The sequence below is a fragment of the Erinaceus europaeus genome, chromosome 7 (genome assembly GCF_950295315.1).
Source record: "Erinaceus europaeus chromosome 7, mEriEur2.1, whole genome shotgun sequence".
NCBI classification, from domain to species: Eukaryota; Metazoa; Chordata; class Mammalia; order Eulipotyphla; family Erinaceidae; genus Erinaceus; species Erinaceus europaeus.
Window position 1 is genome coordinate 99,495,275 of NC_080168.1, and position 25,929 is coordinate 99,521,203.

The following is a 25,929-nucleotide window of genomic DNA, read 5'->3' on the forward strand; positions in this document are numbered from 1 at the left end:
TATATTTGAGAAAGGGCAGAAGGGACCCAGGAGATGTAACTTCAGAGGAAACTGTAGGATCTTGTAAATTATTATAGAAACTGGCGTTTATGGTGAGTGAAAAGGAAGTTATAGATTTTTAAATTTTTTTTTATTTTTATTATTTTTTTAATATTTAATTATTTATTTACTTTTTGTTGCCCTTGTTTTTATTGTTGCTGTAGTTATTATTATTGTTGTTGTTGGTGGTGTCATCATTGTTGGATAGGACAGAGAGAAATGGAGAGAGGAGGGGAAGACAGAGAGGGGGAGAGAAAGACAGACACCTGCAGACCTGCTTCACCACCTGTGAAGCGACTCCCCTGCAGGTGGGGAGCCAGGGCTGGAACGGGGATCCTCACGCCAGTCCTTGCACTTGGCGCCACGTGCACTTAACCCACTGCGCTACCGCCCGACTCCCAAGTTATAGATTTTAAAGCAGAAGAGTGACATGGTCTGATATTTTGATGGATGCCTTTTGGCTACTCTGTTAGAGAGTGAAAGAGATCAGTTAGGAGAAACAATCCAGGTAAAAGAGGATAGTGATCTGGAGTAGCAAGGAAGAGTGGAAGTATTAAAGTGATCATTCTACAGATAAACTTGATAGGAACACAAATGTTGGCAGACCAAGTGGAAGCTGTTGAAAGGACCACCACCCGGTCCCTGCAGAATCAAACTTTTTGGAGATAGGGTTAACTTAGAGGTGGTGGGATGACACTTAGCAGCTAGTTTGGGACATGTTAAGTTGGAAATGACTAAACCACTAAATATAGGGCACATGTAGAAGTAAGACATCTGGGTTGAGGATATCACACAGATGGCATTTAAATCATGAAAGGTTCACAGACTAAAAAGAAGGGAAACAGCAAAGGTTACCAAAATAATGTGGCTAGAAAGAGGAGGGAAAATAGGCGGGTATTGAGGTCTTGGAGAAAAACAAAGCCCTTAATTTTTGAGAATGCATACAAATAATCTGTAGAACCAAGAGGATTAGAATTAAAAAATTCATGCTTTTTATGTTTTTAACTATCTAATATACGTGCAATACTAAAACTATTTTTCCTCCAAAAGAGGATGCTCAGATAAATCTGAATTCTAGATAAACATCAAATAAAATTTTAGCATGACTTAAATATTGGATGTACTATACTTACACTAAATCATTTTCCATGGTCTATTTAAAATTCCAGTTACAAGGTGAGCCTATACTATTTTTTTTTTTTTTTGCTTCCAAGGATATTGTTGGGGCTCAGTGCCTGCACCATGAATCCACTGCTCCTGGAGGCCATTTTTCCCCCTTTGTTGCCCTTGTTGTTGTAGCCTTGTTGTAGTTATTATTGTTGTTGCTGATGTCGTTCGTTGTTGGATAGGACAAGAGAGAAATCGAGAGAGGAGGGGAAGACAGAGAGAGGGAGAGAAAGATAGACACCTGGAGACCTGCTTCACGGCTTGTGAAGCGACTTCCCCCTGCAGGTAGGGAGCCGGGGCTGGAACCAGGATCCTTATGCGGGTCCTTGCGCTTTGCGCCACGTGGGCTTAACCCACTGCGCTACCGCTGGACCCCCCCTATACTTTTATCTCTTAAGTGTGGTAACCCTTAAGAGAAATTTAGGCCACCAGAGATGGTGGATTTGTGGTGTCAGCACCAAGCCTCAGCAACAACCCTGGTCAGGGGAAAAAAAAAATCAGTTGGAGGAACCAGTTTGCCCATCACCTCCCCCACCCCCACCTATACATACATACAAGTCAGAGAAATTATTATGATTTTAATATTTATTTATTTATTTTAATCAGAGAAAGGTAGAGGGTGAGAGTGAATGAGAGGAAGAGGGAAAGAGGCCGGCCAGAGCACTACTCAGCTTTGTCTTATGGTGGTGCTGGGAATTGAACCTGGGACCTCAAGCTTTTGCATAGCCATTATGTTTTATATAACTATTATGTTTTGTATAACCATTACGCTGTCTCCCCAGCTTGAGAAATTGTTTTTTCTATGTAACCTAAGGCTGGGGCATTACTTGATAGAACTGTGTATGACAGACAGAAGGAGAAAGACTCAGCAAGTAGAGTAGAAAGTTGAAAGGTTTAAAGGAAATCCTCTTAGGACGGTAACACAAACCTGAAGGTAGGACAGGTAGGAACATTCAAGAAGGGGATCAGATTGGATTCCACTTCTGGAGGCGGAGCTACGAGCAGCAGATCGGTTTCTCTCCTCTCCTCTCCTCTCCTCTCCTCTCCTCTCCTCTCCCGGATCAACTAGGAATACCAAAGGAGACCACCCGGACCGAAACAAGACAGGACTAGAATGACCACAGGAACCCAGTAAATCACCCGTGAGTACAAACACGCGTGGCTGGTGACAGAGAGGAGAGAGGGGCCTAAGGAGAGATTAAGTGGCTGCTAACAGTTCAACAGTTTATCAGTGGAGACACCACCTCCAGTCTGCTCCACAACAAGGGGATAGCTGAAGGAAGGAAAGGACTCCCCAGAGACTCACCAAGTGCAACTCTGAGTCTCCATTGCTACTACCCTCAGAATCTGGAGCAGCAACAGGGACGGACACCAGGGGACAGAGATCTAACCTCAGTGGCATAGCTGAGGGGCTATGAAAGTCTCTTTGCATAACCAATGGATTATCTCTGCCACACCCTACTTTATCTCTTGGTCAGGAGTCAGTGATTAAGCTAAGAAGCCTATTGATAGTTTAAAAGCCCTCAGGCTCCCATAGCCTACAGGGAAGAAAAAAAAAGAGGCTTTTACACCACTGAGCTCCAACTCAGGGATTGAAAAAACTGTTAACTTCCACCACGGTAAACCCTTTAATTAAATTACTTAGACACAAGTCAATCCAGGCAATAGTGATCAATAATTTGAAAAGTACTGATAAAGGGAACTCATAACATAATATATAAAATGGTTAAAACAACAAGAAAAAATATTGGAGACTCGAACCAGGACAAGAGTCCAGCTAAAAGTCCTCCAGAGGGTGAAGCACAAAACAACGAGTTCAACATCCAAACATTAGCTAAGGAAATAATAACAGGATTGAGTAAAGAATTTGAAAAAATTGTAATCAGAAATGCAGGAACAACAAATGAGAATATAGAAGAAAATTCTAATTACCCCATGGTTATTAGAGAGCTGAAAGCTGAAATCGCTGAGCTAAGAAGGCAACTAGCTGAACAAGCTAAAACAGTATCAGAGCAGGGCAACAAAATAGATGAACTCCAGAAAGCAGTAGAGGGCAGAGAGAATAGAATCTATGAGGCTGAAGACAGAATTAGCAAGATTGAGGATGAATTAGAGACAACTAAAAAAGAAGTAAGAGATCTCAAAAAGAGATTAAGAGATGCTGAAAACAACAACAGAGTCCTATGGGATGACTTCAAAAGAAACAATATACGCATTATTGGCTTACCAGAGGAAGAAAGGGGAGGAAAAAGCACTCTCCAGGCCATAATAGCCGAAAATTTCTCTAGTCTAGACAACACCAAAGACATAAAGATTCAAGAAGCCCAGAGGGTCCCAAACAGAATTAACCCAGACCTAAACACACCAAGACATGTCATACTTAGATTGGAAAGGAATAAGGATAAAGAAAGGATCCTCAAGGCTGCAAGAGAAAAACAAAGAGTCACCTACAAAGGAAAACCCATAAGATTAGCAGCAGACTTCTCCATACAAACACTACAGGCCAGAAGAGAATGGCAAGCTATCTATCGAGTGCTCAATGAGAAAGGCTTTCAGCCAAGAATACTATATCCTGCTAGACTGTCATTCAGACTAGATGGCAGCATCAAAACCTTCTCAGACAAGCAACAGTTGAAGGAAGCAACCATCACCAAGCCTGCCTTGAAAGAAGTTCTGAAAGGTTTCCTATAAACAACCAGACCACCACAAATAGGACATATATCAAAACACTCTAAAACTCTACAAGAATGGCGTTAAAATATCTTCAATCTTTGATATCAATAAATGTCAATGGCCTGAATTCACCTATAAAAAGACACAGAGTAGTAAGATGGATCAGAAAACACAACCCAACAATATGTTGTCTACAGGAAACTCACCTAACTCAACAAGACAAACACAGACTTAAAGTGAAAGGATGGAAAACTATCATACAAGCCAATGGCCCACAAAAAAGGGCAGGAACAGCTATTCTCATATCTGACATGATAGACTTTAAAATAGATAAGATTTAAAAAGATAGGAATGGACACTACTTAATGCTCAGAGGATCAGTCAATCAAGAGGACTTAACAATTATTAACACCTATGCACCCAATGAGAAGCCATCTAAATACATCAAACTTCTACTGAAAGAGCTACAGCAATATATTAACAGTAACACAATCATAGTAGGGGACTTCAACAGCCCACTATCTCAACTTGACAGATCATCCAGGAAGAAAATCAGTAAAGACATAAGGGAGCTAAATGAAGAGATAGATAAACTAGAACTATTGGACATTTTCAGAGTCATTCATCCCAAGAAACTGGAATACACATTTTACTCAAATCCACATGGATCATTCTCAAGGATAGACCATATGTTAGGCCACAAAGACAGCATCAGCCAATTCAAGAGCACTGGATTCATCCCAAGCATCTTCTCAGACCACAGTGGAATTAAACTAACACTTAACAATCAATAAAAGATTAGTAACAGTCCCAAAATGTGGAAGCTCAACAGTACACTTCTTAACAACTTCTGGGTCAAAGAGGAAATCAAGGAAGAAATCAAAATGTTTCGAGAGTTCAATGAAAATGAAGACACAAGCTATCAAAATATTTGGGACACAGCTAAAGCAGTCCTAAGAGGGAAGTTCATAGCTATACAAGCACACATTAGGAAACAAAAACAGGCACAAATAAACAGCCTGATTGCACATCTTAAAGACCTAGAAGAAGAACAACAAAGGAATCCTAAAGCAACCAGAAGGACAGAAATCACTAAAGTTAGGGCAGAAATAAATAACATTGAGAATAGGAAAACCATACAAAGGATCAATGAAAGTAAATGTTGGTTCTTTGAAAGAGTAAACAAAATCGACAAACCTTTAGCCAGACTCACAAAACAAAAAAGGGAGAAGACCCAAATAAATCGGATAGTAAATGAAAGAGGAGATATCACAACAAACACTGCAGAATTCAACATATCATGTGAGGCTTCTATGAACAACTATATGCCACCAAGCTAGAGAACCTGGAAGAAATGAATGATTTCCTAGATACCTACCAACTTCCAAAACTAAGTAAAGAGGAAGTGGATAACATGAACAGGCCCATCACAGCTAATGAAATTGAAAGTTATCAAAAATCTTCCCCAAAATAAAAGTCCTGGACCAGATGGTTTTACAAATGAATTCTATAAAACTTTCAAAGAAGAACTAATACCTCTACTTTTAAAAGTCTTCCAGAGGATTGAAGACACTGGAATACTCCCTGCCAGCTTCTATGAAGCCAACCATCACCCTGATGCCAAAAGCAGACAGGGATACAACCAAAAAAGAAAACTACAGACCAATATATCTGATGAACATAGATGCGAAAATATTGAACAAAATTCTAGCCAACCGGATACAGCAGTATATCAAAAAGATTGTTCATCATGACCAAGTGGGGTTTATCCCAGGCACGCAAGGTTGGTTTAATATACGTAAATCAATCAATGTGATCCAACACATCAACAAAAGCAAGACCAAAAACCACATGGTCATATCAATAGATGCAGAGAAAGCCTTTGATAAAATACAACATCCCTTTATGATCAAAACACTACGAAAAATGGGAATAGATGGAAAATTCCTGAAGATAGTGGAGTCTATATGTAGCAAACCTACAGCCAACATCATACTCAATGGTGAAAAACTGGAAGCATTTCCCCTCAGATCAGGTACTAGACAGGGCTGCCCACTATCACCATTACTATTCAACATAGTGTTGGAAGTTCTTGCCATAGCAATCAGGCAGGAGCAAGGAATTAAAGGCATACAGATTGGAAGAGAAGAAGTCAAACTCTCCTTATCTGCAGATGACATGATAGTATACATGGAAAAACCTAAGGAATCCAGCAAGAAGCTTTTGGAAATCATCAGGCAATACAGTAATGTGTCAGGCTACAAAATTAACATTCAAAAGTCAGTGGCATTCCTCTATGCAAACACTAAGTTAGAAGAAATTGAAATCCAGAAATCAGTTCCTTTTTCTATAGCAACAAAAACAATAAAATATCTAGGAGTAAACCTAACCAAAGAAGTGAAAGACTTGTATACTGAAAATTATGAGTCACTACTCAAAGAAATTGAAAAAGACACAAAGAAGTGGAAAGATATTCCATGTTCATGTGTTGGAAGAACTAACATCATCAAAATGAATACATTACCCAGAGCCATCTACAAATTTAATGCTATCCCCATCAAGATCCCAAGCACATTTTTTAGGAGAATAGAACAAATGCTACAAATGTTTATCTGGAACCAGAAAAGACCTAGAATTGCCAAAACAATCTTGAGAAAAAAGAACAGAACCGGAGGCATCACACTCCCAGATCTCAAACTGTATTATAGGCCATTGTCATCAAAACTGCTTGGTACTGGAACATGAACAGACACACTGACCAGTGGAATAGAATTGAGAGCCCAGAAATGAGGCCCCACACGTATGGACATCTAATCTTTGACAAAGGGGCCCAGACTATTACATGGGGAAAGTAGAGTCTCTTCAACAAATGGTGTTGGAAACAATGGGTTGAAACATGCAGAAGAATGAAACTGAATCACTGTATTTCACCAAATACAAAAGTAAATTCCAAGTGGATCAAGGACTTGGATGTTAGACCAGAAACTATCAGATACTTAGAGGAAAATATTGGCAGAACTTTTTTCCGCATAAATTTTAAAGACATTTTCAATGAAAAGAATCCAATTACAAGGAAGACTAAGGCAAGTATAAACCTATGGGACTACATCAAATTAAAAAGTTTCTTCACAGCAAAAGAAACCACTACCCAAACCAAGAGACCCCTCACAGAATGGGAGAAGATCTTTACATGCCATACATTTGATAAGAGTTTAATAACCAACATATATAAAGAGCTTGCCAGACTCAACAACAAGACAACAAATAACCCCATCCAAAAATGAGGGGAGGACTTGGACAGAATATTCACCACAGAAGAGATCCAAAAGTCCAAGAAACACATGAAAAAATGCTCCAAGTCTCTGATTGTCAGAGAAATGCAAATCAAGACAACAATGAGATATCACTTCACTCCTGTGAGAATGTCATACATCAGAAAAGGTAACAGCAGCAAATGCTGGAGAGGGTGTGGGGTCAAAGGAACCCTCCTGCACTGCTGGTGGGAATGTCAATTGGTCCTACCTCTGTGGAGAACAGTCTGGAGAACTCTCAGAAGGCTAGAAATGGACCTACCCTATGACCCTGTAATTCCCCTCCTGGGGATATATCCTAAGGAACCCAACATATCCATCCAAAAAGATCTGTGTACACATATGTTCTTGGCAGCACAATTTGTAATAGCCAAAACCTGGAAGCAACCCAGGTGTCCAACAACAGATGAGTGGCTGAGCAAGTTGTGGTCTATATACACAATGGAATACTACTCAGCTGTAAAAAATGGTGACTTCACCGTTTTCAGCCAATCTTGGATGGACCTTGAAAAAATCATGTTGAGTGAAATAAGTCAGAAACCGAAGGATGAATATGGGATGATCTCACTCTCAGGCCTAAGTTGAAAAACAAGATTAGAAAAGAAAACACAAGTCGAACCTGAAATGGAATTGGAATATTACACCAAATTAAAAGACTCTGGGGTGGGTGGGTGGGGAGAATACAGGTCCATGAAAGATGATGAATGACATAGTGGGGGTTGTATTGTTAAATGGGAATCTGGGGAATGTTATGCATGTACAAACTATTGTATTTACTGTTGAATGTAAAACATTAATTCCCCAATAAAGAAAAAAAAAAAAAAGAAGGGGATCAATCATCTCTGTTGAAAAACTTAAGATCCATGGACCGGAAGGTGGCACAGTGGCTAAGGCACTGGACTCTTGAGCATGAGGTCCTGAGTTCAATTCCTAGCAGCTGGTATCCCAGCAGACTGATATCTGGTTCTTTCTCTCTCTCCTCCTATCTTTCTTATTAATAAATGTAATCTTTAAAAAAAAGATTAAAAGAAAAAAACCTTAAGATCCTTGGGAACTTCCCTTAAATGATGCAAATGAAAATTCAAAATAAAAGTACAGAATTTTAGTTATCCTACTTTGTTGTTGTTTTACACTAGACTCTAAAAATACCAAGTAGTAATTATCTGTAAAGCCTTATGTTAGGTCCTCTGAGATTCCAACATATTTATTGGATAGAGACAGAGAGAAATTGAGAGGGAAGGGGGAAGTAGGGGAAGAGAAAGACACCTGCAACACTGTTTAACTATTCATAAAGCTTTCCCCCTGTATATTGGAACAGGGGGGTTTAACTCAGGTCCTTGTGCATTGTAATATATGTGCTCAACCAGATGTGCCACCACTCAGGCCCTCTCTCTTACTTTTGTCATTCTGTTCTGAAATTACCTTCCTTAAATGCTGGTGTCTCGTTTTATGGAGACTGAAGTTGGAAGAAAGAGGTCTGATTTCATCCACTCCTTTTACAGATACAGGTGCAGACTGATGCACAGATGATGATCAGTAATATTCAAGAGTAGCTCACGGTGAAGCTGCAGGTTACCAAAGGCCCACAGCCCACACATTTGAGGAGCACTTTAGAGGACATAGGTTGGGGAAAAGGTAAGGCCAGCCTTCATGATTGGCTAGTGGCTTACTGAAGACTGCCATTGTGCAAAATTGAGTTTTACAAAATTTGGGTTGTAGACTTAAGGAGGAAGACTAGACAGAACTGGGATAGTCACAGGATCTCAACAGTCATATAGACATCTGATAAGAGTGACCTTCTTATTCTGTGTCTACCCATAGTGACTGACACGTTAAACTATGAAGGAGAGGGAGTCAGGCGGTAGCGCAGTGGGTTAAGCGCATGTGACGCAAAGTACAAGGACCATCTAAGGATCCCGGTTCAAGCCCCTGGCTCCCCACCTACAGGGGCATCGCTTCACAGGTGGTGAAGCAGGTCTGTAGGTGTCTATCTTTCTCTCCCTCTCTTTGTCTTCCCCTCCTCTCTCCAGTTCTCTCAGTCCTATCCAACAACGACGACAACAATAATAACTACAACAATAAAACAACTAGGGCAACAAAACGGAATAAATAAATAAATAAAAACTATGAAGGAGAAATGTAATGGGGGAAGGGAGAGAGGATTAGGGAAAAATCTGTTTCAAACTCTCATGGGGTAACAACAACAAAAATCTACCAGCCTCATGTCTTCTCAGAGTGGCATAAAATAAATGACAATTGGGGAGTGTGTCTGGTAATTGTGAGGAGCCTCACAAAGCACCCTGCATTCCTGATAATATGGCCTATCTACATAATCATTGTTTTGCCTGAGAGATCCCCACCCATTCCATTCCTTTGATCTATCTTCTTTCTACCTCAAGACCCTCCCTGCCTGCAGGGCAATATTAATCTTACATTAAAACCCTCACAACAGTTGCTAAGGAAGTTCCAGCCCACTTTTGCCTTTCTCCACCCCCTTCCTAGCCATTTCCGTTTCCAACTTGCCACTTCCGGGCCTACTGTTTAAAAGGGTTGGCTCTCTGATCAATAAAGACATTGCACTGCCACTCCACCAGGAGTTCATGAGTCATCTCTCCTGCATAGCTGAGTGAGTAGCAGCCCAGGCTGGCTCCGGTCAAGTCGTCTCCAACCCAGAGAGTAAGCACCCAGGAAGAGGCACCTCCACGCTAGCCCAGCAGCAGTGGGTTAAGTGCACGTGGCACAAAGTGCAAGCACTGCTGTAAGAATCCTGGTTCGAGCCCCCAGTTCCCTACCTGCAGGGGAGTCCCTTCACAGGTGGTGAAGCAGGTCTTAGGTGTCTTTCTCTCCCCCTCTGTCTTCCCCTTCTCTCTCCATTTTACTGTCCTATCCAACAACGATATCAGTAACAACAACAATAACTACAACAACAATAAAACAAGGGCAACAAAAGGGGAAAAAAAATAAAATAAATGACAATTTAAGTTCTCTCTAAGAACCATTCTATTACATTCCCAGTGGGAGCAGAGAGTTACAAAAAGAACTACAAGTAAAATTGGCTCACATGAATATGAAACTGTATGACAATCAAATTACTAAAAACACAATAAATACATTTAGTGGAAATCTCAAACCTTTACTAGAATTGAGAAACAAAACATTAAGCAAACACATTCTCCGAGGGCTTGACTAGTTTTATATTACCTTACACCAATAGCAAAAATACACTGGAGCGTCAATATATTAATTATGCAGTATGTTACAAAAATGGAAGGCAGCAATCTCACCGCTATACCATCAACGCCTCTTCGTATGTTACAAAAATGAATACAACAGCTCTGAACTAGTTCCAGCTTTGCCTCTGAAATTCCTTTGGACTGATGATAGAACATAGTATTTCCTGTTTATGTACTCTGTGAGAAATTACACACCCATTTCAATCTTTTGTCACTTTGAAATGAATTAAAATGAAGATACAGGGGGTCGGGCGGTGGCGCAGTGGGTTAAGCGCATGTGGCGCAAAGCGCAGGAACCGGCGTAAGGATCCCGGTTCGAGCCCCCGGCTCCCCACCTGCAGGGGAGTCACTTCACAGGCGGTGAGTCAGGTCTGCAGGTGTCTATCTTTCTCTCCCCTTCTCTGTCTTCCCCTCCTCTCTCCATTTCTCTCTGTCCTATCCAACAAAGAATTGTGTCAACAAGGGCAATAATAATAACCACAATGAAGCTACAAGGGAAACAAAAGGGGGGAAAAATGGCCTCCAGGAGCGGTGGATTCATGGTGCAGGCACCGAGCCCAGCAATAACCCTGGAGGAGGGAAAAAAAAAATGAAGATACAATATATCAAAGTTAATGTGATGCAATGAAAGAAGTGTTTAGAAGGAAATTAACCATTATAAACATGGGTTAATATTGTTATAATGTATTAATAATTTTTAAAGTATCTTAATAATCTAAACGCCCATTTGAAAACATTGGGAAGAGCACAATACATCCAAATTAGGTAGAGGAGGAAAACAATAAAGACTAAAGTGGAATTTATTTATTCTTAATACTTTATTTATTTATTTGTTAGAGATATAGAGAGGAAGATACAGAGCACGAGAGACTGGAACACTGCTCAGCTCTAGTTTATGGTGGTGCTTGGGATTGGATTTGGGATTGCAGTGTCTCAGGCAGTGTCGTTTTGCAAAACCGCTATGCTGTCTCCCCACCTCTTATTTTACTTATTTTTTAGAGTGAAATTTAATGATCTGGAGAACAGAAAAGTAAACTATTAACAAAATCAAAAGTTGATTCTTTGAGAAAACTTGATGTTACACTACTCAAGTCACTCACGTCTGTATTTGGTTGGCCTGAAGTCATATCGCACTGCCCATGTGACCTATAAAAACTCGCATTTGTATTGGTTGAAAATGCTGAATTTCTGTTATGCTGAGAAGTCAGCAGCTACTTCAGGGAACCTGCCCCTGCTTAATTATCAAAGAAAATGGAGAGAGAGCAATACATCTTTGGAATCTTGTACTTGGCACCAGGGGCTCTTTGGTGTGAAATTTAAGATCTGGAGGCTGGGCAGTGGGACACCTGGTAGTGGGGCACATGCTATAATGCTCAAGGACCCAGGTTTAAGCCTCCCAGTTCCCGCCTTCATGAGAAGTGGAACAGTGTTGCAGGTCTCTTTCTCCTTCTGCCCCCATTCCCATCAGTTTCTCTATCCAAAACAAATGAAATATTTTTAAAACATTTAAAGTTTGCAGAAATCTAGAAAAGAGAATATAAGGGGCTGTGTGGTGGTGCACCCAGTTGAGTGCACTACACATTCTCATGCACAAGGACCTAGTTTGAGCCCAGAACGGGGAACAGTGGGACAATGCTGCAGGTGTCTTTTATCTCTCCTCCTCCTTCTATTTGTCTTATCAAATAAAATAAAGGAAAAAAATGGCCACCAGGAGTGGTGGATTGGTAGTGCCAGCACCATGTCCCAGTGATAACCTGGGTAGCAAAAAAAAAAAAAAGGGGGGGGGCAAGGGTAGATGGCATGATTATGCAAAAATACTTTCATGCCTGAGGCTCCGAAGTCCCAGGTTCAATCCCTGCACCACCATAAACCAGGGCTGAGCAGTGCTCTAGTTTTAAAAAAAAAAAGTATATATATATATATATATATATATGGTATTTTTCCACCACACACACACACACACCACTCAAAGTATTACAAACAATAATGCAAGAATAGGCATTATTACTGATATTATAAGGAAGTCTTTAATGGAATACTGTGAACAACTTACTGACAAATGAGTAACAGGAAATTTAAATATTCCTAGGATACAAACTACTGAAACTGACTCAAGAAACAGAGTAAACCTACAAGTAGGGGAAAGATTTAGTAGTCAAGAGAACAGACCAGGTTAATTCACTGGTGTATTCTACTAAATATTAAAAAATAATAGCACTAGTTCACTGATCTTTCCCCAAACTGGGGACTATTCCTATAATTATGATAGTTTAAAAAAAATTATCTAAATGCTCAGACAACCATATGGATAACTGTGATATATATGTTTCAGTAGAATACTACAGTTGCGACAATGAGCAATCTATTGGGGCAGGGATGTTGGATTACAAGGCTATCATTGCTGCAGGGGTAGTTTCACGTCTCCCCATTAATAAAGGTCAGCACACCATACCCTCCAACTTGTCATCTTCCTCCACCATAGGACTCTGGAGGTAACTTCATCCCATTCAAAGACATTTTAACTTTGTCTTCTTGTTTAAAAATTTTATTTCACATCACCCCCCAACCTCCATCTAAGCACCACAATGATAAATTTAACAGAATTGGGACTGAATTAAAAGTTCCCATACAGACCTGGGGTGGGAGATCTTTCATTCTGCCAAGGCTTATTTGTAACACCATTCATGAGCCATACAAAATGATTAGCTCCAGGGGCTGGGTGGTGGCACACCTGGTTGAGTGCACGTTACAACCCACAAGGACCCAGGTTCAAGTCTCCGATTCCCACCTGCAGAGGGAAAGCTTTGCAAGTGGTGAAGCAGTACTGCAGGTGTCTTTTTCTTTCCCTCCCTCTTCCTCTTGATTTCGGGCTGTCTCTATCCAATAAAAATAATTTTTGGAAAATCTTTTACAATTAGTTCCTAGATTTATTGAATTTCAAGTCCTGCCTTTGGTTGTCAGGGCCAGATGTTCCCCACCACTGAGATAGGCTGACTCATCTCACTTTAGTGATGTTCAACTCCCAAATTTCCTCTCTAGCTTAGATTCCAAAATACCCAGAAATGGAAATCCATTACCTGCTATATATATTCACTCAAGTATTTTGTAGGTATCGCAATCTCAAAGTATCTAAAAATTTAAATCAAATTATATTTCTCATTCTATTTGTTAGTTATCAACTGCCTGGATTTAGTTTCCACTTTAGAAAATGAGACATCTATTTCTTCTTTCAACGTCCATAGTAAAGTTCTTATTTTTTAAGTCCCTTTTTAAAGTTTATTTTGAATAAAGAGAAATTGAAAGGGAAGGGGAGACAAAACAGGTAAGAGATACCTGCAGCCCTGCTTCACTACTTGGGAGGTTTCCCCAAGAGGTGGAGCCAGGGGCTTGAATTCAGGTCCTTCTGCATTGTAATGTGTGCATCTGTCCTTTTTTTTTTTTTAAGTTTTTTAAAAAAAATATTTACTTTCTTCCCTTTTGATGCCCTTGTTTTATTGTTGTAGCTATTATTGTTATTGATGTCATTGTTGGATAGACAGAAATGGAGAGGAGGGGAAGACAGAGGGGAAGAGAAAGATAAGACACCTGCAGACCTGATTCACCGCCTGTGAAGCAACTCCCCTGCAGGTGGGGAGCAGGGGGCTGGAACCGGGATCCTTACGCCGGTCCCTGCGCTTTGTGCCATCTGCACTTAACCCGCTGTGCTACCGCCCGACTCCCCATATTTTTTTAAATTATCTTTATTTTTATTGGATAGAGACAGCCAGTAATTGAGAGGAATGGGGAGATAGAGATAGGCAGCTTTGTTTCACCACTCATGAAGCTTTCCCTTTGCAGGGAGGGACTGGGGGCTTGAACCCAGGACCTAGTGCACTGTAATGTGCACTTAACAGGTGTGCCACCATCCAAGCCCCATGTGCATCCTTTCTTCACATTTTTTAAATTAAGAAAAATTTTATTGCCGCCACGGTTATTGCTGGGATTTGGTGCTGACACTAGGAGTCCACTGCTCCCAGCAGCCATTTTTTCCTTAAAAAAAATTTTTTTTAATTAGGTAAGACAGAGAAATTAAGGGCAGGGAGATAGAGAAGGAAAGATAGACACCTGCTTCACTACTCGTGAAGTGGACTCCTTGCAGGTTAGGAGTGGGGGTTGGAACCGGGTCCTTGTGTTTAGTAATGTGTGTGCTTAACTGGGTGCACCACCACCCAGGCCCCCTTACTCCGCTTTTCATCCCAGCAAATCCTCACCTAAATTCCCTTTAACATGCAACTTCATAATATGGCCTAGAAAGCCTTCTATAATATGATTATCTTCTACTTTTCATGTCTATTGCCTTCTACTCAGTAATTTAGCCATAAGAAACTCCTTGTAGTTGATGTATGCACTTGGGCATTTCCCATAAGCTTGTTTATTTGCTATCTCCAAGAAAATTTTATCTCCAGTTTCTGAATTATATGTAGGGCTCCAGTGATGAAGTAAATCTAAGAACAAGGGCCTTACAGGTTTTAAAATCAAAGAATTAAAAAAAAAAGTCTGCCCTGCTGCCCCCAGCAGACTTTTCTCATAAAGAAAAGATGCTAAGGAATTAATGGTTCAAATTAATGTTATAGTTAAAACTTTATAGTTAAAATTAACTTTCTAAACATGCACGTGTGTTTGTGTGTACTAATGCCCTGCACCAAAAAAAAAAACTAGAAAATTAAAAGCACACATTTACCTATTTTAACTGGTTTTAAAAAAAGTGAAAAGGACACTTAAAAAGTTTTTTAAAGTGGTCTGGGAGGTGGTGCAGTGATACAGCTTTGGACTCTCAAGCATGAGGTCCCGAGTTCGATTCCCAGCAGCACATGTGCCAGAGTGGTGTCTGGTTCTTTCTCTCTCTGCCTATCTTTCTCATTAATAAATAAATAAAATCTTTAAAAAAAAGTTTTTAAAAGCCAAGACAAGTTTTTAAAAAACCTAATAAAATTTTAATTAGAATTTTTTTCCTTTTTTTTTTAACAGGACAAGTAACAGATTACATCAAACCTCAGAACTTCTCAAATATCTAGTTATTATACACATTCCCATCTGTCTTGCAGATAAGGATCTTGGTCAGCTTAACAGTTTCACGTAAAATAAGCTGCACGATAGTCTATATTACAATAATAAGTGTACAGTGTTTACATGAAATGTTTTAGAAGCAAGAAAAAGATGCATCCGCATCAAAAGGAGACCTTTTAAAAATGCCACAACTATTTTTTACATTCACTCTTGCAGCAGGTTACAAGATGGGGTCACTAAGCTCAGATAAATCACTATGATGCACATAAAATACAGAGATTGGTTATACTATATATTATATATATTTATATTTTCACACTTCAGCATCTGAGACATAAACTGAGAACTTAAAATTTATTCTCTTCAGATAACAAATCATTTTTTATTCTTCATAAACATGGTGCCCACAAAAGCACATAGGTAAGGCACAATAGGGTTTCCTGTTACATAACAGTGTGCATCATGTTTACTTAACCAGAAATCGTGCATTATCTGTGCAAGTTCATGCTGCAAACCCAACACACATTCAACTAAACAAAAACAAACTGAGCTTTAGACAAAAAATTGTGTAACTCCAGCTGCTTCACATTCATCTCGATTGACAATGACCAACAGATTATCTTTTAAAAAGCCAATTGCTGTGTTATCATTAACATTTGCTCAGCAACTATTGATATTTTAATCTGAAATCATAAACAGTAAAAGTTTTTGACAAAGTAAATACTGAGGCACAAAGCAATAATCACTTCTGCATTTACTATTTGCAAATTTTCATGACCCAGAATTACAAATATAGTTTTTAATATACACATTTTGCTGCAATAACTGTGCCCTGTTTCAAACTTGACATATAACGGGGAAGCTAAAATATCGTTAAATTATAAATATATTGGGAAAATGACATTGTCCCAATGGTACTATATCATAGCCCTAGTATTTATAATAAATACAGTTTTTCACAAAATACTTTACCAATATCTGCCAATTGCTTCTTTATTGCTCACATAAATTTGAATCCATTACAATTGGTATCAGAACTTTCACATAAAATCATACTGAGACATTTTTATATAAAACCTATAAAAGATATCTTAAACTTGTATCTAATACTTCCAGGTGTTGGGCTGTTTGATCTATGAGATACTCCAGCCACATGTATATATGTGTGTATATCTGTATACACATACACACACACATACACACACACAGATACACACATATATACACAAACATATTCACATATATGTACACATTAGATTATGAATAAAATAGGAAGCTTATTTTACTGCTTTATGCAGACACCCTCAAAAAACAAGACTACTTTTGGTACCACCAGATTTTATACATATATACAAAAGCCATTTTAAGTACAGGTATACCCACTTATATGTAACCATTAAACCCAAATTAACTTTCCCATATACCAGCTGTAGTAAATGAATCTCTTACAAGCACTAGAAATCTAAGGTTAACTGGGAAATGAACAGTTTTACCACATTAGTCTGAATGGAACTATGCAGGTGAACGTATACAAAAATTTACAACATTAGTTCACAAGAAATTATGGAAATACAAGAAGCCTCTTCACCATGCTTTTGTGTGGTTATTCAAATACTTCTGGTAAAAAGTACAATCATCACATCTGAAAATGTTTAATAAAGTCAATGCTTGTCATGCCAAACATTAAATACATTGCTTTAACTGAGCTCCAAAACCCGAATGAAATAATTATTCCATCTACTCAGCATTGTTGCCTCACTGTTAAGTCCCTTTGGAACCTTGAGATTTCTGGAACATTTAAATACAGCTGTATTCAATAAAAATATTACATACAAAATGCATTTTAAAAGGAAGACATGAAACCAAACAAATATTCCTACAGTAAATAACAGTTCTAGGAGCTGAAGAAAGTCTTTTCAGGAACAGCCTTGAGAATTGGCTAGGCCAGTCCGAAGACGAAGATGAGACATAGAGTTCATATGTTTATTTGACGGCTTCAAGGGTGTGTTGCAATTAAGAGCTTGGGGAAAGCGATGGTGATATCTATCTAGACGTAAATATTTTACTGTAACCAATTTCCCTGTGGTAAGATAAAAAACAGTATTTTAGGTGTATAAAGCTGTAGTGAAAGATACATGAACACACAAAATGCAAATAAAATCCACCAAAATTATTATTCCAAAAATGCTTCTTCTTTTTTTTTTTTTTTTTTGCCTCTAAGGTTATCACTGGAGCTTGGTGATAGCACTATGAACCCACTGCACCTGGTGGCTATTTCTTCCTTTTTCTTTTATTTTCCCTCTATTTTATTTGATAGGACAGAGAGAAATTGAGAGGGGAGGAGAGACTGAGAGGGAGAGAAAGAGATAACCTGCAGACCTGCTTCACCACTTGAGAAGCATCCCCACTGCAGGTGGGGGCTGGTGCTCAAACTTGGATCTGAGAGCAGGTCCTTCCACACAGTACTATGTGCACTTAACTGGGTGCACCACCACCCTGCCCCCTTAAAATGCTTTAAAACTGGTATAATTTAAAATAAATCATAACTTATCCTTTCAAAATGTTTGTAATGTTCAGATTTCTTACCATCAAACCAAGAGCCATGTAATGCCTTGAAAGCTTTTCCAGCATATTCTGGGGACAGACATTTAACATATACACAGCCCTATGATATTAAAAACAAACAGTCTTAGTTTAATAGCAACAATTCAATATTTAGAATTCAATACAAAAAGTTACTTTACCTCACGTGAATTTTTGTCTACTGCAATATGAACAATGCCATCATTATCATTACATTTTTCTAAAATTGCTTCTTGAATTGCCAAATGCCACTGGTCTCCTATTTCCCTAAAGTTAAGGAAAACAAAACATTATTAGTAAGATGTCTATTCTTACTTAGAGCATATAAATTCTACTAGAATGGGAAAAGTTTAAAAAGGCATACAATGTTAAATAGTAATATAATGTTAAAGTAGTAAATGCTTTGCCACTAGCAAATTGGTAGATTTAAAAAAGTTTCAGCATTTTGAAATCCCAATCCTCTCAGTTTCCAGTGTAAGAATGCAGAGCTGGGGCAATGAAAAAGTAACCAATCACAGTAATATAGATGTACCATTGTAACTTGTGTTTTTAAAATCTTATCTACATGTCGCACAGCCACTTTGCCAACCTGCTGCAGTAATGAACATTTATTTATTTGTAAGATACATATAGTATGTGAGAGAAGACAGTTAAACTTTAAGACAGTAAATTTTCATCTTAAGTAATTAAAATACTGCCTATCATTGATTTCCATAAGGCGTGATATAAGATTAGCAACAGAAAGGGCACCACACTAATAATTATTTCTAATTTCAGCAAAATGGAGTGGGGGAATCTGTATACTGACACACTTTCCCCACCTTTACAATTCTGTTGTCACTTATAAGCTCATCATATTAACTATCTTTATAAATAAATAAGAACTTACAGGTTATTTTACATACAATGCAGTTGAAATAAGTAGGTACAGAAAGGATATGACCTGTCATGTTTATTAGATAGATCAGTAGTAGCCCCTACAAAGTAAATTCTAAAGATGATTATAGCCTATGTGAAATAAAAGACTCTAAGATAATTAATTTTTTATGGTGCTACTCCATATGCAGCATATAATTATAAAGACAAAACATTTCTCAAACATCACATGGATAGAAAATCTTCTCAAGGGGCCGGGTGGTGGCGCAGTTGGTTGAGCGCACATGTTACAGTGCGCAAGGACCGAGGTTCGAGTCCACAGTCCCCACCTGCAGGGGGAAAGCTTCACAAGTGGTGAAGCAATGCTGCAGGTGTGTCTCTCTGTCTCTCACCCTCTCTATCCCTCCCTTCCCTCTCGATTTCTGACTGTCTCTATCCAATAAATAACTAAAAAATAAAACAAACAAAAAAAAGAAAGAAAATCCTCTCAAATATTATATGGGCAAGTAGGCAAGTTTTAGAGAAGCGAAGACATGCACATCTTTCTAGAGAAATTTTACAATTAGATCAGAACTTTAAAATAGCAGATATTTTTTTATCTGCATTGCCTACTGAGGCAAAGAACATTGGTAGATATGACGTGGTTTTTTTTTAAACTTTAATTTTTTTAATTATCTTTATTTATTTATTGGATAGAGACAGTCAGAAATTGAGGGGGAAGGGAGGGATAGAGAGGGTGAGAGACAGAGACACCTGCAGCCCTGCTTCACCACTTTCCCCCTGCAGGTGGGGACCGGGGGCTCAAACCTGGGTCTTTGTGCACTGTAATGTGTGCCTCAACCAGATGTGCCACCGCTCGGCCATAGATATGACGTTTATATTTAATAAAGAATACTAATTCTCATGAATATCATTAATTTAACTCAAGCAGTTAACTGTTATGGTAATTCACAATGACTATCAAGGACTATAAAGATTTATATCAATTTTACAAATCATTATATAGCTATCACTTTTTCTTGAAAAAAATAAATGTATAACAGGTATAACATTATCATTTTCCAGTTAACTATTTCAAATTAAAACTACAACATGTACCTTTCTGATCATAATACTTACATAACTGGATCAAACATATTTCGAATCTTTAGACATGGTGTTAAACTATTTGGTGGTGAGTTTCTTCTATCTAAATGAAATGCTGCAAAAAAAAAAAAAAAGTCAGCTTTATTATGTCCCATTATTGAATTTAGTTCAAAGGCAGTTATTTAATTCATTCAAAAAATAATGACCATTTTTACTATAAGCCAGAACTCTGAATGTTAAGAGGAATAAAACATTGTTCCCAGGGTTTTGGGTTCAGTGAATGAGAAAGATAAAAGTAGTTCCACTAAAGAAACCACAATTGCGGTAAATACTAGGAAAGAAAAGTATAGAAAGCCATTAAAAGCTGGGGAGCTGCACAATAATTATGCAAAAGACTTTCAAGCCCTAGGCTCTAAGGTCCAAAATTCAATCCCCAGCAGCACTGCACCATAAGCCAGAGCTGAGAAGTGTTCTAGTCTTTCTCTCTGTATCTATTTATCTATTTATTTATTTATTTATTTATTTTTACCAGAGCACTGCTCAGCTCTGGCTTATGTTGGTGTGGGGGATTGAACCTGGGACTTGAGAGCCTCAGGCATGAAAGTCTCTTTGCATAACCATTATGCTATACCCCCACCCCTCTCTTTATCTTTCTCATTAAATAAAGTACATAAAATATTTAAATAAAAAAATTTTAAAAAGAAAGCCATTAAAATATGTTAAACTAGTCTGGATTAATCATATAAGACTTCACTAAGGAGGAGAATTTTATGGTGAAGCTTTAGAGAAGTATAAATAAAGACAACAAAGAGATACCACTTGACTCCTGTGAGAATGTCATGCATCAGAAAAGACAGTAACAACAAATGTTGGAGAGGATGTAGGGGTAAAGGAACCCTTTTAACACTGCTAATGGGAATGTAAACTGGTCTAAACCCTGTGGAAAGCAGTCTGGAGAGCTCTCAGAAGGCTAGAAATAGACCTAGTGTATGACCCAGAAATCCCTTTCCTAGAGATAAATCCTAAGGAGTCAAACACCTAACCAAAGAAAAAAAAAAAAAACTGTCCATAGCAGCACAATTTGTAATAGCCAAAACCTGGAAGCAACCTAGGTGTCCAATAACAGGTGAGTGTCTAAGAAAGTTGTGGTATATCTAAACAGTGGAATAATAAATTCACCTTCTTGACCTAATCCTTGAGGTATGATCTGACCCATGGGAAGAACTTAAGAAATATATAAGAAAAGGGAAACAGAAAGGGAACGTAAAATTTATACTGGTTTGGTGTATTGCACCAAAGAGGACTTTGGGAAAGGAGCAAGGAGAGAGGAGTGAGGGCAGGAGGGGCTTTCAGATATGTTGCATGATGACGGACCTAATTTGGATGTGAGAGTGTTTTGCAGACATTTATCTTTGTGAGATGAGAAATTATACCCATGGGGGTTGGGTGGTGGTGCACCAGGTTAAGCACACATAGTACAAAGCGGAAGGCCCGCTCAAGGATCCTGGTTTGAGCCCCTGGCACCCCACCTTCACACAAGCGGTGAAGCAGAATTGCAGGTGTCTATCTTACCTTCTCCCTCTCCTCTCTATTTCTCTCTGTCCTATCCAATTAAAATGGAGGAAAAAACAAAAAACAAACAAACAAAAAAACAAACATTCCTACTCATGACCACAGAATGTGAGCTCAGGTCTACAGGGATGCAGAGGTCTCATAGGCTCCTAAGCTGAATAAGGACCCCAGATCAGATCAAATTGATCAACAATATTTATACACCTTTCCCATATTTGGGAGCTACTCTCTTCCCTGATCCAGCTTTCTGGTCCTTTTTCCAGCCATAACATCATCTCCCCAGACAATAACTTGGGTCTACCTGTATATCAAATGTCAGGCTCAGAAAAAAAGAACAAAACAAAACAAAACACTAATATAGTCATGGGCCCTTTGGGATATAACTAAAATAGGCCTACTAACTGTATACAAAAACGGAGACCCCAAATCTTCATCTGCACTATTCCAGCCTTTAGGTTCATGATTAGTCAACAATTTGTTTGGCTTTATATGCTAACTCTTCTTTCAGCCACCAGGTTCCTGATACTATCGTGATGCCAACCGGACTTCCCTGGGCAGACAACCCTCCCCACCCCAATGTGTCCTGGAGCCCTGCTTCCCCAGAGCCCCGCCCCACCAGGGGAAGAGAGAGACAGGCTGGGAGTATGGATTGACCTGCCAACACCCATGTTCAGCAGGGAAGCAATTACAGAAGGCAGACACCCAATAATGTCCCTTGGCCCATGTTCCCAGAGGGATAAAAGAATAGGAAATCTATCAGGGGATGGGATGGAATAGGGAGTTCTGGTAGTAGGAATTGTGGAGTGGTATCCCTCTTATCCTATGTTTTTTGTCAGTGTTTCCTTTTTATAAATAAAAATATATTATTTATATATATATATAATGGCTGCCAGGAACAGTGGATTCATAGTGCAGGCACCGAGTCCCAGTGATAACCCAGGAGGCAAAAAGAAAAAGAAATTGTTCCTATGTGCCAACAACTGTACAGTAAACCATTAACCTTCCATTAAAAAATAAAATAAGTACATGTCTGAAAAGAGGGCAGCTGATCCAAAACTACTACTGAATAAGAAAGTAAAAAGGGTGGAACAATACAATAAAAATATAAAAGCCATGGAGTGCTAAGTTTGTTGCCAGTTCAGTCTTTATGAAGGTGCCAGTCTTCAAAGCTGCATGTTAAAAGGACAGGTTAGGGTTGTGACAGGGTAGGTAAATCATGGAAACTAAGATAGACAGGAAAAGAAGCAAAAACAAGAAGAAGGCGGAAGTACTGGAGAAAGTATAGACACACAGATATTAATAAACATAAAACTGGAAAAATAAATGGCTACATCTGTGGCTAAAGACTAAAGTATATTAATAAGTGATTTGAGAAGTCTGCAGTTACTGGTTAACTATCTAGACAGAACACCTGATCAAAGGATGGATCTACTCCCTAGACATTGAAAGTCTTTGCCAAATCCCAAATCAAGAAGTTCTACAGCCCTCCAGTTCCTTCCAGACTTCTCTAGCAGTATGTTGGTACTGTTTTGTTTTTTTCCTTTTAACTGCCACCAGGATTATCACTGGGGATTGGTGCCAACACTGCAAATCCACCTTTCCTGGTGGCCATTTCTCTCCCTATCCTATCCTGCCTTTCTACTTTGCTTGACAGGACAGAGAGAAATTGAGAGGGGAGGGGAGAAAGAGAAGGAAAGAGAAAGATAGACATGTGCAAACCTGCTTCACAACTTGTGAAGTGTCACCCTACAGGACGGGAGGTGGGGCTTGAACCCAGGTCCTTGTGCATGATAATGTGTATGCTTTACTGGCTGCACCACTGTCCAGCTCCTTAGGTACTGTTTTAAAATGACCCTTAGGGTGTAGGCAATCTGATTTTGCTAAAATGCTAATATTGGACTGGACCAGATGATGATGAACCAGAGACCATGGAAACATTCATACTGTCTAGACAGTTTCCATAAAATAACAGAACAGGGAGAAAACTACTAGTCAATTCTGGTCAGCAATTAGTACTAAAGACAAAAATCAGTGTTTCTTTAATTGCTACCAGAGTAACTGCAGGGCTCAATGCCTGCATGAGGAATCCACCACTCCAAGCAGCCCTCCCACCTTTTTTCTTTTATTTGATAGGACAGAGAGAAATTAAGAGGAGGAGGGGAGATAGGGAGACACCAGCAGTACTTGCTTCACCAGCTTTGAAGCTTTCCCAGTATCAATAGCTATAGTAAAATTAAAAGAACTCAAATTTCACTTGCTACAAATCTACAGACTGGTTTTATCACAAATTCCTTCCACAAGGCGGAAAGATGGGACTATGATTCCTTCCAACCTTCCTTCATACATCTTTCAACATACTATTTCACATAAACACGGTTTTGGTTGTTGTAAGCCACGAAAAAAATTTATTTCTTTATGCTTTTTGTTGTCAAAAGACACATACCTTGACCTTGCCAAACTTTAGAAGGTATTACTAATATTTTGTCACAGGATGCAGAAGGTTGGATCCACCGCCACACCAGAAAATCTGCACCACCCATTCTTTGTGTTTCCGTGCGAACTCTAGACTCATTAGCAGCAAGAAAGTCAACAGCTCTATCCCATACTTTCTTCATTTTTTTCCTAGCATGTGAACAAAATATCGAATTTATCATCTCAGCTTATCATATTTTTCAAATATTAGTAATACACATACATACACTCCACTGGTAATTCTACATGTTGCTAGAGTTAAGAATGCTATTTTAGGATGGAGCAATATCTTTTATTTTCAAGAAGTTATTGTTTACTTCTTTCACTTTAAAAGCTTTTTTAAAAAAATTTCTTTATTGGGGGATTAGTTTTACAGTTGACAGTAAAATACAGATAGTCTGTACATGCATAACATTTCCCAGTTTTCCACATAACAATTCAACCCCCATTATTAATCAACCCTCTTTTATTGGATAAAGAGAGAAATTGAGAGGAGAGGGAAAACTAGAAAGGCAGAGACAGAGAGACACCTATAGCCCTGCTTCACCACTCATGAACATTTCCCCCTTCGGGTAGGGAGGGACCTGGGTCCTTGTGCAATGTAAAGTGGGTGTAAAAAGCTTTATTAACAAGGTGTTTATTTTTTAAATTTATTTATTTATTCATGAGAAAGATAGGAGGAGAGAAAGAACCAGACATCACTCTGGTACATGTGCTGCTGAGGATCGAACTCAGGACCTCATGATTGAGAATCCAATGCTTTTTCCACTACGCCACCTCCCGGACCACACAAGGTAATTTTTTTTAACTTTCTTTTTTTGAGACTACAATAGGAGTGCACATCAACACCATTCCCACCACCAAAGAACTGTTTGGGTGTTGTGACCCCCTGTGAAGCTCTCACCCTCCACCCAGAGATTTTTACTTTGGTGCAGTAATTACTTTTATTAACAAGGTATTTTAAAATGTTAATTGTAAAACATCTAAGGCTATTGCTTATATCCATTTCTTTTCATTAATATTACATAAAAAAGTTAAAGATTGAGAACAAATAATTAAAAATGTTTATGAATGAGAATGATTTAGAAATTTAGTATGGCACTGAAAAATCAACAGAATACGCAGTTTTAGAAAGAGGGGGGTTTAAAAATGCAATCTTCACAATTGTAGAAGGAACCTACATTTTGATTTACTCCAATCATAATGACTGAACAAACCTGTCATGAGGCTGTATCAAAGAATCTCGCACATGTGGAATAGGCATGTACGGTTGTAAATCTTTATTTTCCTGACACGCTTCATTATGACTTCGTAAAACATCTGAAAGTGAATCAGACAAATTTACAAATGGATCAATCAGTAGTTATTTTACTGTACTTTATTACATAATTATCATTTTAAAAATAATTTAGAGTTTACAAATACTATACCTATAATCTTTACCACCATATCATACATCTGTCGTGTCTCTTCTTCCTCTTTTGTCCATCGATATTTCATATAACGCAGAACGATACAAACCATCATTACACCTGCAACATTTATTGTTTTATAAATTGTGGTTAAAGGCATTAAATACATTGATTGCAACCTGAAACTGTTGTGGGGGTCAGTTAGTTGTTAAAGCTGATAATGAAATGCCCCCAAGCCCCCAAAAGATAAGCTACCACATGACAGTTTCTACAGTGATGATTTCAACTGCTATAACTGAATGATGTAAAGTCTGTAAGACTGTGATGAACTGTGGTCCAGGTAATGTGCAGCAGGTAGGTAGAGCAATGGGTTCTTGAGTTTAGTATTATATGCACTTAACTGGGTGCACCACCACCTGGCCCCTTAACTATTATCTTAAAAATAAACTTAGTGGGGGG

The 25,929-nt window shown here is 38.6% G+C and overlaps 1 protein-coding gene across 1 annotated transcript in view; it reads right to left on the reverse strand.

The window, feature by feature from the left end:
- Positions 1-15,822: 15,822 nt before the first annotated feature.
- Positions 15,823-25,929, reverse strand: part of LEMD3 (LEM domain containing 3) — a 69,684-nt gene continuing 59,577 nt past the window's right edge. Inside the window, exons 7-13 of the mRNA XM_007516881.3 lie at positions 25,489-25,590; positions 25,276-25,378; positions 24,030-24,208; positions 20,048-20,129; positions 18,214-18,319; positions 18,056-18,134; positions 15,823-17,549 (exon numbers count right to left, since the gene is read on the reverse strand). Coding sequence (XP_007516943.1) covers positions 17,386-17,549; positions 18,056-18,134; positions 18,214-18,319; positions 20,048-20,129; positions 24,030-24,208; positions 25,276-25,378; positions 25,489-25,590 — 815 coding nt within the window. The 3' untranslated portion in view covers positions 15,823-17,385. The remainder of the gene's footprint in view (positions 17,550-18,055; positions 18,135-18,213; positions 18,320-20,047; positions 20,130-24,029; positions 24,209-25,275; positions 25,379-25,488; positions 25,591-25,929) is intronic.